The 17,537-nt window shown below is 35.7% G+C and overlaps 1 protein-coding gene across 1 annotated transcript in view; it reads right to left on the reverse strand.

Moving 5' to 3' along the window:
* The window catches only part of WDR70 (WD repeat domain 70), a 138,404-nt gene that overhangs the window by 47,067 nt on the left and 73,800 nt on the right, over positions 1–17,537 (reverse strand). The window contains exon 10 of the mRNA XM_083818489.1: positions 14,654–14,828. Coding sequence (XP_083674615.1) covers positions 14,654–14,828 — 175 coding nt within the window. The remainder of the gene's footprint in view (positions 1–14,653; positions 14,829–17,537) is intronic.

Below are 17,537 nucleotides of genomic sequence, written 5' to 3' on the forward strand. Positions count from 1 at the left end.
TAATTAAAATAATATAGATTTTTAAAAAATGATTTTTTTTTTACTTCATTGGAAACACAAACGAAGAGGAGTGCCTCAGTTAAGAGGATAAACTATCTTTTGCTACATGAAATATTTCAGTGATAAGATGAGCACTTGTAACTCAAAACCTCAGCAGTTTATAAATAATGGCTGCAACTATTAGAATAGAACAGAATAGAACAGAACTGAACAGTTGGGAAGGACCTTCAAAGATCATCCAGCACAAATGCCCTACCTCTTCATGGCTAACCAAGAGTTAAAGCATGTTACTGAGAGTCTTGTGCAAATGTCTCTTGAACAGTGCCAGGCTAGGGGCATTAGCCACATCTCCAGGAAGCCTGTTCCAGTGTTTGACCACCCTCATGGAAAGGAAAATTTTCCTGATGACCTTTCTGAACATGCTCTGGCACAGCTCCATGCTGTTTCCTCGTGTTCTACCATTGACTCCCAGGGAGCAGAGACCTGCACCTCCCTCTCCACCTTCCCTCCTCAGGAAGCTGCAGGAAGCACCGACCTCACCCTTCAGCCTCCCCCCCCAAGACCAGACAGTGCTGCAACCCCAGCCTCTCATCACTGGCCATGCTTCCCAGCCTACCCCCTTTCAGACCCTATCATGTTAGCTATATATATAACAAATATATAATACATATAAAATAAAAGGTATATAACGTATAATATCAGCTATTATACCCCACTGTATTATATTTCAGATGCCGCAATATTACCTCAAGGATTTTCAAGGTCCTGGTTCCAGTTAGGACAGAGTTAAGTAGCTCATAGTAGCTGGTAGGGTGCTATGTTTTGGATTAGGATGAGAAGAGCGCTGATAACATGCTGATGTTTTAATTGTTGCAGAGCAGTGTTTACACCAGGCCAAGGACTTTTCGGCTTCTTGCTCTGTCCTGCCAGCGAGCAGGCTGGGGGTGCAGCAGGAGCTGGGAGGGGACAGACCCAGGACAGCTGACCCAAACTGGCCAAAGGGGTATTCCATACCATCTGGCGTCATGCTAAACAATATATAGGGGTGGCTGGCCGGGGTGGGGGGGCCGGCTGCTCGGGAATAGGCTGGGCATCGGTCAGCGGGTGGTGAGCAATTGCATTGTGCATCACTTGTTTTCTTACACATTATTATTGTTAATACTATTACCATTATCACTATTATTATTATTATTGTTATTATTATTTTCCTGTCTTAATAAACTGTCTTTATCTCAACTCACAGGCTTCACTTTCCCGTTTCTCTCCCCCATCCCAGAGAGGGAGGGGGGAGGGTGAGCGAACGGCTGTGTGGTGTTTAGCTGCCAGCCGGGTTAAACCACAACAGCCATACATATTTAAAAAAAAAAAAAAGGCTATACAAACCAAAAAATATCATCATTCATCAAAGTATGTTGCTGGTTTTGAGAAATTAAAGAAATCTCTTTCCTATTCTTCTGTTACAGGTCAATGGGGCACTTGGAGGTGGGTGGGGGATCTGAGGTTTTTTAGTAACTTAAGATACATTACTTCCTATCCAGAAGATGCAGAGCTGCTAAATGCTTTAATTTCAGTTATCTCTAACTCAGCATATTACCTGATGAATTCTGTAACTACAGGATTAAGTCCCAGAGTTATGTGGAAATAAAATGTAAAAGTAAGAATTCAGCTGAGTTACATGGTTAAAATAAATAAATAAATAAATAAATAACTCAAGCAACCTTTATTTTCTTTTCAAATATTATTCTTATCTCAATTTCACGATTACTATCTTATTTTTTCCTTAAATTTATATAATTAGCTAGCTAAATAAACAGACACGAAAACCTACACATTTATAAGCAAAATCCTGGCAAGCTGAAAAAAAACTTTCATAAATGGTTTTCTACAAGTAGTTTACACTAACTGAACACAGTTTCCCACAAAGAAATATTGTAAATTTCACTTAGCTTCAGCATTTGTAAAACCAGAGTTACAGAAAACAAATGTACTGGTTTTACAAATAAGATACTACAGTGTTAATCACTTTCCGTAGATATAATACACCACAGTTGAAAGCTTTTTTGACCAAAAGTTTTTTTTGTTCAAATATAACAAATTACAGCTGAATACAGTACTTGAATTCACTTGGCATGTAGCTCAGAAAGAACATAGTGTCTTAACTCTGGCACATCAAGTTTTGGGGAAGCATCAAACTCAGCCTAAAAAAATTAAAACCTTTCATGATTAAAGGCATCTTGTAATATCAGTTTAAATTTAAAACCAAGATTTCAACCCTTCTGAAGGAGGATGCTCAAGTGTCTTGGATTTGATTTCTGACAATACTGAAATGACTTGAAAAAGTATGTCTCACTTTTAAGACAAACTTAATGTTCACATACCTTTACACTACGCAATGCTCTGTCATATCAAGTTTCCAAGCTAGCTCGCAATCAAGCATTAGGCAGAGCAAAAAGACTTGTAATAACTTTCAGAAAAGCATGTCTTGCAGTTCTTCTGTACAATCCCTGAATAAATTTGAAACATGAATGGCGTTTTAATTTTTTTTTTATAGGAAATGCAAACAGTACTGCTTGAAGTAGTGTCTTTTCTGAAACTCTGTAGTAACTCTCTTGACTACAATTCTCTTTTCACCTAGCATCCCTAAAATTCTTCTCCAGTCAACAAAAGAAACGAATTCTCCAGTGTCTCCAGTGTTGTTTTTTTTTTTCATCGTAGCCTTCCAGTTCCATTTCAGCACAATACTTCACACTCATGTCTGACAGTTTTATATTTCCCCTACATCAGCAGTGGCATCTTCGGACCATAGGGAAATATGCGAATTGCTGTTTGTAAAAATAGTATCTCAGAAATCTCAATTGCATGATCCCCTTTTTCACCAAATAGCTTTGTTTCTTTCTCCATTGCTCTTCTTCAGCCTTTTCATCCACCACTGCTTTCTCCTGCATCCATATTCCTTCTTTGTCAATTCTACGTGAATTCCTTCCTGAGTCTCAACAGGTTTATCCCTGTGAAAGCCAACAATGATACCCCATCATTATTCTCATCAGCCTTTGAAGAAGTGCCTATTCTCTGTTCCCCTTATTCATCTTCTTTTTTTCATCTGCTGTATGCCTTCTACGTGTTGGCTCCATTCTTCACTGTTCCCTCTGGTGTATGATTCTTGTTCCTTCTCTCACTTTCACTGGCTACTCACCATCATTTAGAGGGAGACACTTGATCTCTGAACTTCCCTCTCTACAGGGTATTTTTACAAACCTTCTTTACAACCACAATTGCAAATAATTTCGTGCCATTAAACTACCTTTCAGGAAAAGTTACTTTATCCTCTATCTGCTTAGCTCATCTTAGTTCACCCTGACATCACTTTGTGAATGTTTAACTGGTTCAATATATTGAAAGCTGTTCCTGACTACCATGTCTTTCCTGGCTAACATATGTTCCTGGCTACCGTATCTTTCCTCCATTTCCCTGGAAGATTTAACCTCTTTTTAATCACTCTTCATAAGAAAGATGTCGTTAAGCACACCACAACGTGTCATCTCCTTTTTATCATATATTGTAAAATACACAATAATAAGTCCAATCAATAACATTATTACTTTGACTTCTTTGCCTTCTTTCTACTCAACTGCCTTTAAAATGGTTCTTTACTTTCAGTGTGCACTGTCAGTTCATTTTGTCTTATTTAACAGCTGTATTTTACCAATGAGCTAAATATATATTCTGCCAACAAAAGTAATTACAGACCATTCACTTAATCCTCAAGCACATCTGTGTTTTTCTCACATAAAGAAAAACAAAGCCAAAACCAGCAAAACCACCACATCTCCATTTTCCGTAATATATATGGACATGCTTTAAACTATCATTTAAAAACAACAAAAAAGGATGCAAGTGGCAGTTCAGTTTGCTCACTGCCTTCTCTTTGTTTCTTCTTACCAAACCAATGCTAAAGGGTTTATTTTCTGATTTAGCCATATTTGTTTCGGAACACTCGAATCTGACATTTGTTTTATACATACAGACAGCAGCACACGCTAACCGAGCCCTGCCTCACTCCTACCTCAATGCAATAGCCAAGTAACAACAGTGAACTGTTTGGAGTACAGAAAACATTCGTGCACCCCTGTCAACTCACTCCAGCATCCTATTCAGCACCGGGCTTCCATACACAGAAAATCAACTGCACATTTTCGCAAATTTTGCCAATTGACAAGCCAATAGCTGGCAGTGTGATGCTTTCTGCTGATTAAAACAGGAGACCTGACTTGCTCAGAGCTTCTCAAAAATCACTCAGGCTCTTGAAGGAGGTCTTGAATATAAACCAGTCCCCCCAGTAAGAAGTCAGGAATATGCGTGTACTAACTATGCTTTTGCAAGTCCTGGTGAAGCTGAGCCCCTGTAAAGATCACAGCAGCACACTCTGGTGACCTCTTGGCCTCAATCTGCTCTCCAAGCAAGACTACAGGTGCGCACACTGGTGAGGAGAATGAAACAGGCCACAGAGCAAGGATACAGTGCTGTTTCTGGGCTCTTACCAAGGTGTGTGCTGATCACAGCAGCCACATTTGGCCGGCATGCATGGAGCTCTTGGTGTCCGTAAGAAACATAGTCTGTGATTACACAATGAACTAGATTTTTTCAGAATATTTCACTGTATATTTGAACTAGCACAGTACTTTCTAATTTGGCTATCCTATCTCAACCTTAAGAACAATGTATTACACCAAAAATTAAATGTAAATTAAGTTTTAGCACTTAATACAGGTAACTGCTTTAATGCGTAGCCAAATCTGGAAGTGATACATATACATGGAAAAAAGTGAAATACCATGTGTGTACCACGTGGTTCACCAAAGTGAACCATAAAGGCATTTTTTCAAAACCTTACATGTTGCTTAATATGAACTAAAATTACATGTTGAATGATTTAAGAGTACTCTATTTAAATAATCTAAACATATATATTCAGGAACTTTATTAAACTAGAATTTCATTATAAACTTGTGTGCACACTTAGACACACAGAGACATGCTGTGTATGTATGCATGCACAAAGTGTGAAATATATATGTGTGTGTATGTATGCATGTGTGTAGTTATGTATGACTCCAAATCTAGTTCTCCATCTCATGAGAAATTCTTCCTTGGTTCAAGGAAGGCAGCTGTTCAATGGATGTATCTGATTTCAGTCTGTGTAGTATCACTACAGTCATACATTAAATAAAACACAGCTGGATAATGCTCCACCTATTTCACCACCCTCTCCACTAACTGTTTAGCGCCAACATCTGTTGAAAACAAACTTTATGAAATAGAGATGCCATAAAAAAAATCTTTATTTTAAAATATTTGCACTTTAAGAAGTTCTGCTTGTTTGCAAAGAAAGCCTCATGTATACTCAGATTTTAATTATGAGATTTATATGTAGAGCTCAGAGAAACTCGCTCACTTAAGCCTGTCCTGCAAAAAATATATTACAAATAGTTTTCATTTCATTGGTACAGTCCTGTAATTGCTGCTAAGAGATGGTGTAGGTATGCAGTTCATCTTCTTATCTATAATCACATGAGCACAGGTATCTTACGGATTTTCTACAGATCCCATGCAAAATTTTTAATTGAAGTTAACTAGACTTATTAAATGTTTTTCAGGAACTAAGGGCACTTTCGGTATTATAAGGGTATTATGGCCAACTGTTCAATTCAAGCACATTTAAAAGTGTATCCTTACAGTAGCACACGTTTTAACAGACACAGACAGGAAACAATCTTTCTCTATGTTTGTTTGTTCTTCTTCAGACTTTCTCTGATTCAAGTGATTATTTCTACAAATAGTGTTACATACAAAAGCTATGCTTCACTGTACTTTATCTTTTTTTTTTTCACACTTCCCAATTTCTAACAGACTCATGGCGAATATTTTTGTATTTAAAATACAATTTCTTAGTAAGATATACTAGAGCACATTTCAAAATAATTTTTGCTCTTATTCTACTGAACTAAAAAAAAAACACTTCTGTTTCTAAGTTTAATTTTTCTAAATCAAAGTTACAAAACAGTTATACACAAACATCAGACAAAATTAAACTATGGGTTTTCTAAGACGGTATCCAGTTTCTGATAGTTGTCAGTGACACGGGTATACATGACAATCCTGCAACTATTAAATGGGAAGGATTTGTTATTCATATTCTACATTAGATCTCTGGAAAATTTAGAAAATTTTTAATATTTAAAATATTTAAGATGAGGTGAATATTTTAAACAATAGTGGCAAAAATTAAGTAAAAGAAAAGTTTGCTCTACTACATTAATGAGAAGAATGAAGAAAACTGAACAGAACAGCTCTTAGTATTTTCTAAAATTCACTTCATAATATTCTTTATGAATACCCCCAAAGAGAAAGCTTTTTAAAAGTTATGAATTGATGATAAATGCTAAGTCCGCCAGAAATACATCTAAATATGAAGCTGAAAGGAGGTGAAGGGCCTATAAATTAACCCAAGAGAAAAAGCAAGCATATGCAGACAGAAAGTACCTAATCTTTAATCCACAGATTGTGATCTGTTCCACAGAGTAGAAGTCATTATTTCCTACTTTTTTGTTCTTAAATAAATCTATTTGATCAAGTTGTAATTGCTTTGCTTTTGTAAGCATTCTAAAATACGGGAGTTTTAAACTTCTCTAATAAAACAAACTTAATGACTACGAGTTGCACAGAAATGTACTTTTCACTGCTTCTATGAAATTCACAGTATAAACCTGCTGTCCATCTCCTCACTAGCCTCAAGTGACATACTATAAACCACAATGAGAAACATTTGGACGCCAAAAGAGCTTACTAATAAACATGCCAAACACAAAAAATTTTTTCTAGAGTTACAAACCCTATCAGGTTCTAGATAGAGAGACAGATAGATACATGTTTTCAGCTTGCTTGAGCAGTACACATACTACAGTATCTAAAAGCCACTTCTCTGATAAGCCAGACGACTACAGAGCTCACTTGTTTGAATGAAACACAGCATCCGTCCTTTAAGATATTGTCTCTACATATAAGGAACATTGTATTTTTATTATTACTCAAGAAGTTATAAAATACATAGGAAAATTTTCTGTAAAATAACAGAAGCTAGCTCATGAAGGCTCTTCTATTTCCATTTAGAAATAATTCATGTCAGATTAATAACACTACAATATTAATAAAGCAAATCACGTTTTTAATTAAAGCCAATCACTCTTTTTTTTTTGTACTGTTATTCCTCCAAATAGTAACCCAAAGATAGATACATAATCCTTGTGGGGTAAGCCTTTTTTTCTTTAATCACACATGAATCTGAACTAAAATCCTTTATGCTATTTTCATCAGGGTGTGACAGACTAAGATTTAGAATTCCTTTCATCACTAGATTAACTAGTGCAAACATTTAGATAGTTCTTAACTATAAACTGTTTATTACATAAGAGAGAAATGCACTTAGAAATATAGCAGGGCCCATTTTATCTTAGCATATGACTGTCAGATTCTTTACTGCAGATAGTTTCAGGGTACAGATAGTGATGTACTGACTAAACCAGGCGTATACAAAAAGGAATAATATATGAATCTGTTAATATTTGCTGCTGGCAAGCCTGTGTGTGATTTCCAGTTTCTGGAGCAGAGGTCTGGCACAAATACATATGGAATGAAAGGGTGGGACATTATGGATATGGAAAACTTAAGGTAAGTTTGAAAGGGAAATATAGTATATTTGGATATCTTTCATCTCATATTTACACAAGAAATTTCCAGCTGTAGCCAGACTGCCCTCTTCAAAGCATGAAGCATGTTACATACTTGGGGGAAATTGAAAGATTTGCCTGATGTTTAGCTGCAGTACTCATTTCAGCAAATTTAAGAATAGTCATTGTAAATTGTTTCTATTAAATATTGACATTTCATTGGAGTACTTTTAATGCTGTGGAGGTGCCCAAAATTATAGGTAAGCAAAACCAAAACAAAATATCCACAGCCAAAGTGATGAATAAATTTTAGCTGGTGTGAAAAGAGCATAATCCTGGAATGCTGTAAACCATCAGATGACAAAGACACATTACAATCTCTGGCTAGGGGAACCAGTAACTGAGTAAGCATAAGCACAGTAATAAAGCTTTTTAGTAGACTGACACAAGACATGCATTTCAGGAATTCAGTACTGGGAGCTCTGTCTATGTCACCATATAAGAAAAGCAAGCTGCAACTGTGCAAAGATCCAGCACTGTCCTTCTCCCAAAGCATGGGCATAAATCCCCTCAAAGAACTTTCCAATTAATGGAGAAAATATTTACAGCAAGTCTCAGATCTTACTACTAGCTTTCACTACACTGTCTGGCAGCATCAGCTGTAAAATCAATCAAGAACAACAAAAATTTTACCAAAAAAAAATCCAAATAAGACTTGGGCTTGGATTCCCATTCTAAAACAAAAGGGTCACCTCACTCAGGCCAAAAATAAGTATTTTACATGATTTTTCCATATTACCTGAATCTGTGTTTTCAGATGTACAGTATTTCTTCAAAATGGCTCCACTATTTGCAAAACTTTTCACCTCTGAAAACTCTGCCTTAAAACGTCTCTGCAGTTATACTGCCCACTACAAAACTAAAGCTTACTAAAACCCTTTCAAAGCAGAAGATCACTAAATATAGAAATGTATTTATCTTCCATCCATAAATCATGCAATTATTTGGAAAATACTTTTAACATGACTACCAGTAATTAAAAAAGGTACAGAGCTTAGATCTGCTTAACTTCAGAGCATACTGCAACATCCCACTATTCTTCCCTTTATTTTTTGAGGATTAGGTGGTTTAAGGGTGTGTGGAAAACTGGTTATTAGGATTACTGCTTAATCACACCACTTTTGGGGATATTCAAGAGGGCAGCCTACTAGCATAGTGTTGAATTTCATTATTATTGTGCATTTTAAGTTCTGTAAAATCACTTAGAGCTTTAGCTAAGTAGTTTAAAAGTGATCAAAATATGTGAATTATTCTAGAAATTCAAAATCAAAATAAGGTTTGAAGACCTGGAAAAAGAAAACACTGGCAAAGCAGTAGTTCAGCAGTACCATAGGAGATGCTTGCTTTGAGCAGGAAATAGCTTAAGAAATAGAATGGAGTAAAACATACAACCAAGTCTTTCATGAAACAAGAAAGAACAAAAATAAAGTTTAGCACTAGCTATAACATTCTGTCCCTAAGCACTGAATCAATTTATATTTAGTATTATGTTGAAAATTATAAAACCCTGCAACTGTTCAGATTTGCACTACATAAAAAGATAAACCTATTACTGATATATCTGTCAAAGTTAATTCCTTAATACTTACAGCACAGTCTCTAGACACCTAAAATATAACAAAAATTACTACCCAATTTTATATAGCTAAAAACAAATAAACAGTGACAACAAAAAACAGACAAGACTTTGTGTGCATAAGCTGTTCTTTTGGTTCTTGAAGGCATATAAAAGACATCACTGCTCCTGACAAACTCTGCCTCCCTGACATCCTTATCAATATTTTTGTGTCATACAACAATATTATCTCCAACAATATTACTGCTTACAATATTACTGCTGCAACAATGTTACCATAAAATACATGACGTGTGAAACTAAGAACCAGGATTCAGACTGTCATGTGCAGTGAAGCTGTTTATGCAATCCAGAGCTGAATGCAACCAGAAAAAGCTGGAGGGAAAATTCACATAACTGGTAGCTTCATCAGATGATTTGAAAGACTAAAAAACAAGGTTCACCTTCCTCACCCTAGTAACTCCTATTTGACACTGAAAAACATCTTGATCCTTTCCCGTTTAGAGTGGAAAATGAGGAGAGCTTTTTTGTTCATGATTTTGAAGAGATTTTAATCAACTTTAAATCACATTACACTTTTAAACTATATATCTGGTATACTAACAGTCTTTACAAAAATTACTTCAGTCTTTAAAGACACCTATGAATGAGATACTCCTATTTCTACACAGGAAAACTGGTTAAAACTGGCATAAAGGTTTACTGATTACAAGACACACTTCATTCTTAATACTAAACACTGGCTCCATGGATCACCTTGTTTGGCAATATATATCACTATTGGTCTTTCAGAAATCTCTGAATGGGCATGCATAAGCAAAGATGAGGAATCTGAACCTATTTGAACTGCAGGTAAATCTAGTGGTTTTATTGCACTGTCCTACAAATCAGTATTTTTCAAGTTTCTGTCTTATTTTTACCACTAATGCTCTCCAGTTCTCCACATTTGCCAAACACTTCTCAATGTCTCAGAATATTTAAATTGAGTGTTCTAATGTGTTATGTTATGATTGACTATTTCACACTATTGTTTCCACTACTCGTTGGAAGTTTTAAGGAAGTTATTTTTTATGTCCTTTGAAGCTGTTATTTTAAGCCAAGTTGACAGTGTTCATAATATTTCAAACAAGCTGACAGATAGTTCTGCTAATGTGCACTGTAAATGCACATATACGTGAACCTTAAAGAAAAACCATGCACTGACTAAATAACACACATGAGAAAATAATACAGATTTATGACAAAACGAAAAAACCCTCTGAGGCAGGTGATTATAATGGATCATGATCGTGCTGAGGAAGTTTGGAGAAAGGCAAGGCAGAGCTGGAATGCATTTGGCTAAGTTCAGCATTAGCAAGTTACCAATGTCAGTGTAATGGAGACCAAAAAAAAAAAAAGTGTTCCTCCAAAAGTGTTTTTACTCTCACTGCATACAGCTGGGAGATTTGGAATTGCACCAGAAAAACAGTGGAAGCAGAAAAGTGAATGAAACACTTATGGTGTGTGCTACTAGTCAGAACTATAGAAGGAAAACTGATCACATACTGAAGTCATGGCCCTACGTACCGCAACACAATTAAAAAATGGCAGATACCTAGATGGCTCTAAGTGCTTTGGAAGAAAACTAACTCATGACCCTAACTTAAAACAAACAGCTACTTTAGTTTTGACAAGGACAAGAGAAAAATATATATATATTATTTTTTTAATTAAAATATATTTATACATTCAAAAAGATAATTTAACCGCACCACTCTGGACTGAATTCTACACTACTGAGAAGTAAATATAAACGATGCCAGGCTGGTGATGGGAAACCCACTGTAAAAATCCACTTTAACTGCAGTGCTCCAGGGTTTACAAATAGTGATTACAATCCAAATCCTGCTCAATATGGTAAGTCAGTGCACAATATAAACAGCCTGTTTCCACTGCCAATGTTTCAATTGTTTAAGTATTCCCAAGATGCTACCACATATCATCAGGATTTCTGTAAGTCAGTTGTAAAGGCATCAAGTCAAGTCTGGAGCACAATAAACCTGTAACCAGCAGTCAAACTAGGGCTTCAATGGAAAGGAAGTTTTCTGGGAGCTTTGTCAGGCAACTCCTGGCAGCTTGTACACAGGCATAGGCTTTGTGAGCCACGGGAGGAAGAGTGTTTCCTACCAGCACTGCAGCAACGCGCCTGCTGTGATTGAGGCCAGGGAACCGAGTACCCCTTTTGTTCTAGGGGAGAGCATTATTAGACCCTCCTACCTAGCAGTGATAGTCACTTTTGCTCTTGGTACTATTGTTTTCATGACTCTTCTCCTGTGGGAAAGCAGAGGCCTTAAGTTTTTTTGACAAAGAGAAACTTCCCTCTACCTAAGTTGGCTCTGCTTGAGGGTTGGCATTTCTTTATTTTTATTTTTTTTTAACCCTTTTTTCTGCATCTTAAATAATTTGGCTGGAGCAGGTCAACTAACATAATGGTGTCTGTCACAAATAAGTCTGTCTAGAAACCTTCACAGACTCTGGAGTAACAGGCAGTATGGATAGTACATGGTGTGAGCCACAACATCTGGTAAGAACACCTTCCTAGATTTAGTTAGTGCTGCTACTGTCTCACATGGGAACAGTGGTATGGGTTTTCAATAGCAGTGGTGAAATGCTCTTTATATTTGCGCTTAAATGTGAATATGAATTCAGAGAGTCAAAACAGGCCTTTACTGTATCAGCTCTGGCATGACAGTATGGTGAACTATGTATGTGCCAAATCCATAGTTAACATAATGGTGCCAAAATCATTCCTAATTGATCAAGGATAAGAAATTACAGCAACTATTTTCTGCTTTGAAACACTGGTGGTTTTTGTTACAGACTCAATTGAGTCTTCTCAAGTTAAACACAAATGCTGTCTTAATTTGGACTTCAAACAGAGCTGGTATTGTACTACAGTAAAAGCTGTGTACAGAGTTCTACACTTGTTTCGACAAAGTCAAAGGATATTTGATGGATGGGCATTAAAAATTTTATTAAATCAGAAGTTAATATATCTGTTATGCATTTTTTCAAGCAGCTTACTCCTGTCCTACTTCACAGCTTTGCCTTATCTCTCTGTGTTATCTAAAGCTGCTTGTACCCCAAGAAGTGCACCACTTTGTCATGACTTACGTTTTCTTGTTTGCCTTTGCAAGAATCTCTGTATCCTGTCAGGCCAGTAAATGCTTTCATCATTCCTCTGCAAGAGTCAATCTCATCCCCATCCTCTTTTTTCAAAGTCCTATTTTGAGCACGTTCCTTTTTTTTTTCCTTCTTCTTCTTCTTCCTCCTTTTTTATCCCTTCCCATTGGCAATATAAGATGGAGGCCTTTTCTTTTAATTATTGTTATTTCACCAAGGTGCGTTTTGAAAAGTCTGATTTTAACTACATGCATAGATTTCCAGTGCGTATTAAGAGTTTTAGCTAAGAATGCCACAAAAAACAACCTACACAGCCCATTTACATGAAAGTCTTGTACGTTTCTTTATTATGACAACAAAAGTGAAGGCAAAAATTCCTTGGGCTTTAAAAATGGAAACTCAAGGACACTACCAACTTCATTTCCACTAGGAAATGACTTTAGTCTTGCTTTGGTATACAGGGGTCGCCAGTTGGAAATTGCACAAGATGCACAGGATACATCTTTAAATTATTCATAATCACCTTAAACTGCACTCAATCAGCATTGCAATATGTCACCTTATAGACACACTAAAGTTCAAAAGGAAAAGCACATGAAAAAGCAGACTACCAAGAGCACTATTGTTAAAACTACACCAGAAAGCTTAATATTTCAATACTGTATATGTTAAAATAAACAACATACACAGGTGATGAAAGCCAGTCTCTGAAAAATTTATTATTCTGTTAGAACAAGTTTACACTTAGGATGAATTCTCAAGCTTCATGCCATTAGGAAGTTTTACTGGGTTTATAGTGGAAATAAAAACAGAAATAAAAATAGATGACAATCCAAAAATACAGGCTGTACTTTGAATATGATCAACAGACTTTCTTTTTTCTTTACATCTATACATTTCCCCTTGCCTCCAAAGATCAAATTTGATTCAACCTTTCTGAAAAGCTCCCTAAGTTGCCTGTTTGCATTTTTAAAATCAAATGTTTTGAAAGATGAAGTTGAACAGATTAACACAACATGTATTAGTTCAGTAATATTTCCCTCAAACCATCCTTTCCGAATTGTACACTTTTCAAAGATTTATGATGTCAGTTTGATTCTAAGGATTTTTTCTCCCTCCACCCCTGCCCCGCAATTTCTCTATATTCGTACTTTGCCTTTCAAACAAATTGACCCTATTCTCAGTTTCTCCTCCTATACATGCCATAAATATTGATCCCATTGACATCAAAGGGATTGGGCATGAATTCCCTGGGTAAAATGGGCATACAGTGGATATTTAGTGATTCATTTAAAAAGCAGTAAGGTTTTGACTGGTGAATTTGTGCTCCACTTTCCAAAATTAAACCCTTGTAACTGGACTATTTGTAGACTACTACACAAAGCAAAAGCAAGCAGTGATAGTTCTAAACTTCAAGTGATAACACAGCAGTAAGAACTGTATGCCTTCTTTGTCAGACTCATTAACTGCTTGAAATTCATTTTTAAGTTCAATATGAACAGCAGCAATTACCTACAGGGTATATTTCATAATTTTGCACATTTAAAGAAATTGAAATAGTCACAATTCTGACTTTTTTCCCTCATTCCCATAAATTGCTCAAATTTGCCTTAGTATTAAATTCCTCATTTTGGACAATTTAATTTTCTGCATTTGGCATTTAATGTGTAGCACAATCCTTGTCTTCACACACATGGATGCTATTCTCCTCTGCCTAGTATCTGAGTGAATACCTGATTTTGGTATGAAGTTCTACAAATTACTGCCTAACGTATACAACACCTCAAATAAAATATGGAATCATATATTTTAAATTACACAAGAACCAACAAAGTAGAGCTTTTTCTGCAGATATTATATCTTAATTGAATAACATTTCAAATACACACATGTGGCCAACAGTTATTTTTAAACAGACTGCCAAGAGTTTTCTTAGTGTTTTGTATTGAAGAGCAGCAGACTGAATGGTCATTTGTTACAAGGCAGGGGAAATGTTAAATCTTACCTGTGAGTTATTTAGTTTTCAGGGGGGGGAAAAAAGGATAAAATATCAAAATTGATTTTATCAGCTGCAACTTTCAGCCCTTGATACATTAGAAGTTAGTATTTTTATTATGTATATATTACTTACACTCATATTCCTATCCCAGATCTGGATGGAGCCATCTTGACAGCCAGCTGCAATAAGTTTACCATCTCTGCTGTACGTACAAGTTGTAGGAATGACCCGTTTACCTTGAACTGATCGTGGCTTAAATACACTTTTGTGTTTTTTCTCATTGTTAACATCCCATGTTCTCACAGTTCTGGAAAAAGGTTTAAAAAGAATTGTTTTAGGTAAAGTTAATGGACATAATAGAAATAATCATTTTTATGATACCATCAAACACCTTTCCCAGCATAAATAGCATATTATATTATTCAAATAAAGTTGTAATGACAAAATAGCATTTAAGATGTGACATAGCAGTCATGAAACTACAGTGTAAGAAATCTTTCCAAGTAAGAAACATCATATTCACAAACAAGCACATGGAAGTTAAAAAGAAAATAAACTAAATCCCATTCTTTCTCATCCCATTCTCTCCCTAGCTTTCATCTAAATACACGAAATTATTTCCTTCTGGAAAAAATGACTAAAGGTTAAAACAAAACTCCATAGTCTGTGCTGTCATTGGACATCAGGAAGATAAAAGTATTCAATCCTTTACAAGAATGAAGACTTCAGGAATCAGGCATAAATGCTTATATAAATCATTTATTAAGCAGATTGTATTAATTGTTCTGACATGGCAACAAATGACAAACCTACTTTAAATTGGCAGACTGGGTAGTTATTCTTCAGGCTTTCCTTTATTTTAAAAAGGCATTTTAAATTATTAATTGCAATGGTATTGTAGTTCTTTCACTAATACCGTAGGTCTTCAGTTCTGAGGTAAAATTGTTCTTCAAATACTTTACAAAGAATTTTTGATGTAATATTGTTTTGTTTTTTTTTGTGTGTGTGTGTTTTTTGTTGGTTTTTTTTTTTTTAAGTTGAGCTTTTCCCACATTATTAACAAAATACATCATTTTTCTTTTTAATGGAAGAAGAGTATCTGGCTGGATCTTCAGTGTTTCTTAGATACACAAAAACATCCAAATGAGAGAGAACTAAAACACTGAGATACAGGTGGACTCTTTAAATTGTCTTAGATACAAATGTTTTCTGTCCATTTAATAACGCTGAGTTCTTTCCAGATAAAAATTCAAAACTCTTCTGGCATCTAATGCAGAGAAGAGTTTCAGGATTTGGCAAAGGAAGTAAGATCATTAATTTAGAAAGAAAGAAATCACTAAGTTCTCAGGACAACCTCATTTGTTTAGACTATACAAACATTGCCTATGATCCAACAGCACGTAATTCACTGGTCTTTACTAAAGCAAATACCACTTTAACAAGGCTGCCATTTTTCCAGAATAAGACACTGCAGCACAACATTAGCAACTTCCAGCAGAGCTACAAGACAGGCTACAAAGCTGACATTCATAATTCTAGGATAAAACGGACAAGAAAATCAGATGGAAATAGCTCATGGAGTTATATATAATTGCACTTTTAATGACAGTAATGAGACATCAGTAACCTGAAATAGAATGAATCTCCAGTTGTTCATAATAAAGTCAAGATTAGTGTCATTTTTTAAAAGTTTCCAAATCTGGTATCTGTAAGGCATCATTTTATTGTTCTATTTGGAGCTTTAGCATAAGTCATTCAAGTATTCTGATGTTTTGTTCTTGTTTTGTTTGTTTTGTTTTAAAAAAATGGATTACGATGTATTTTCTAGGGTCTTATAAAGAAACCTATGTTGCTATATGGAACAAGTTGTCTAGCAAGGGCACGGAGTTGCCATTCTTGCAGATATTCAAAACCTGACTGGACATGGCCATGGGCTGGGGCCTAGGTGACCACTGAATAAAATGATTGAGCTAGCTTTGAACAGGAGGGTGGGCTTAGATGACATTCAGAGGTTGTTTCCATCCTCGACCATTATATGATTCTGAGATTCCCCTCTTCCTCTCCTTGCTTTATCAGTAATCATCTTGACGCCCTACCTTACAACCTTTTTTTTTTTTTTTTTTTTAAAGACTTCAGTCCTCCTCTTTTTAGGGCTCAACATCCTGTCAAAACTTCAACAACTTCAGAATACCATAAAGCATATTCAGACCTTATTCATTTTACATTTCAATTGTCAAGAAAGAACTAACACTTGTATAGTTCTGCCTCTTACGTAATATAAGACTAAAAACAGAAATGGTTTTGATCCCTAATTCAACTGTAGTGTCAGCAGATCGGAAGAGAAATCCAAGTTTCTTGCACTGCTGCTTCTGCTGCAGACGATTGGTCATACGCCCCCACATGTGAATTAAATGCCCTGTTAAGAAGACCCACATTGTCTAAAAATTATTTTATAAGTGTTTTCTTAATGTCCCTTCAGCATTTTCCTAATGTCTCCACACTGAATATGTTTACTGTTGCCTTGCTGCTATTGGATCTAACTATAAAACTTCACTAATAAAAGAATCTTTTATAAGAAATCACCTATTATTTACAAACAGATCAATCATTCCCAGAGAGCCCTTAACTCTTGACCTAAGCCTGAGCCCTTTATTTTCAAGTCAGACCTTTTAAGCGTTTTCATTTTTTAAAGAAATTTTTCCAGGTTTTATTAAAAAAATGGACATCATACTACAAAAATACAATGGACAAAATTTCAGGTTACCACATGAATCACTGTGCCCGTACTATCTGACTGAGTCACCACAAACCACAACATTAGGAATCTAAACTATACAAGTTTTATATTTTCTTTCAGACCATTGACAAACTAGAAATACAGGACTCTCCGAAGGATTCCAGAGACACTTTCTCTGCTGCATTAGAAGGGCCTTATTGCACAGTCTGAGTATGATGTAGACTAATTTGTTCTGACATTCCCCTTTTACTCTCCATGCTCTGTCAATAACCATCTCAA

This window comes from Anser anser (assembly GCF_964211835.1).
Source record: "Anser anser genome assembly, chromosome: Z".
Lineage (NCBI taxonomy): Eukaryota > Metazoa > Chordata > Aves > Anseriformes > Anatidae > Anser > Anser anser.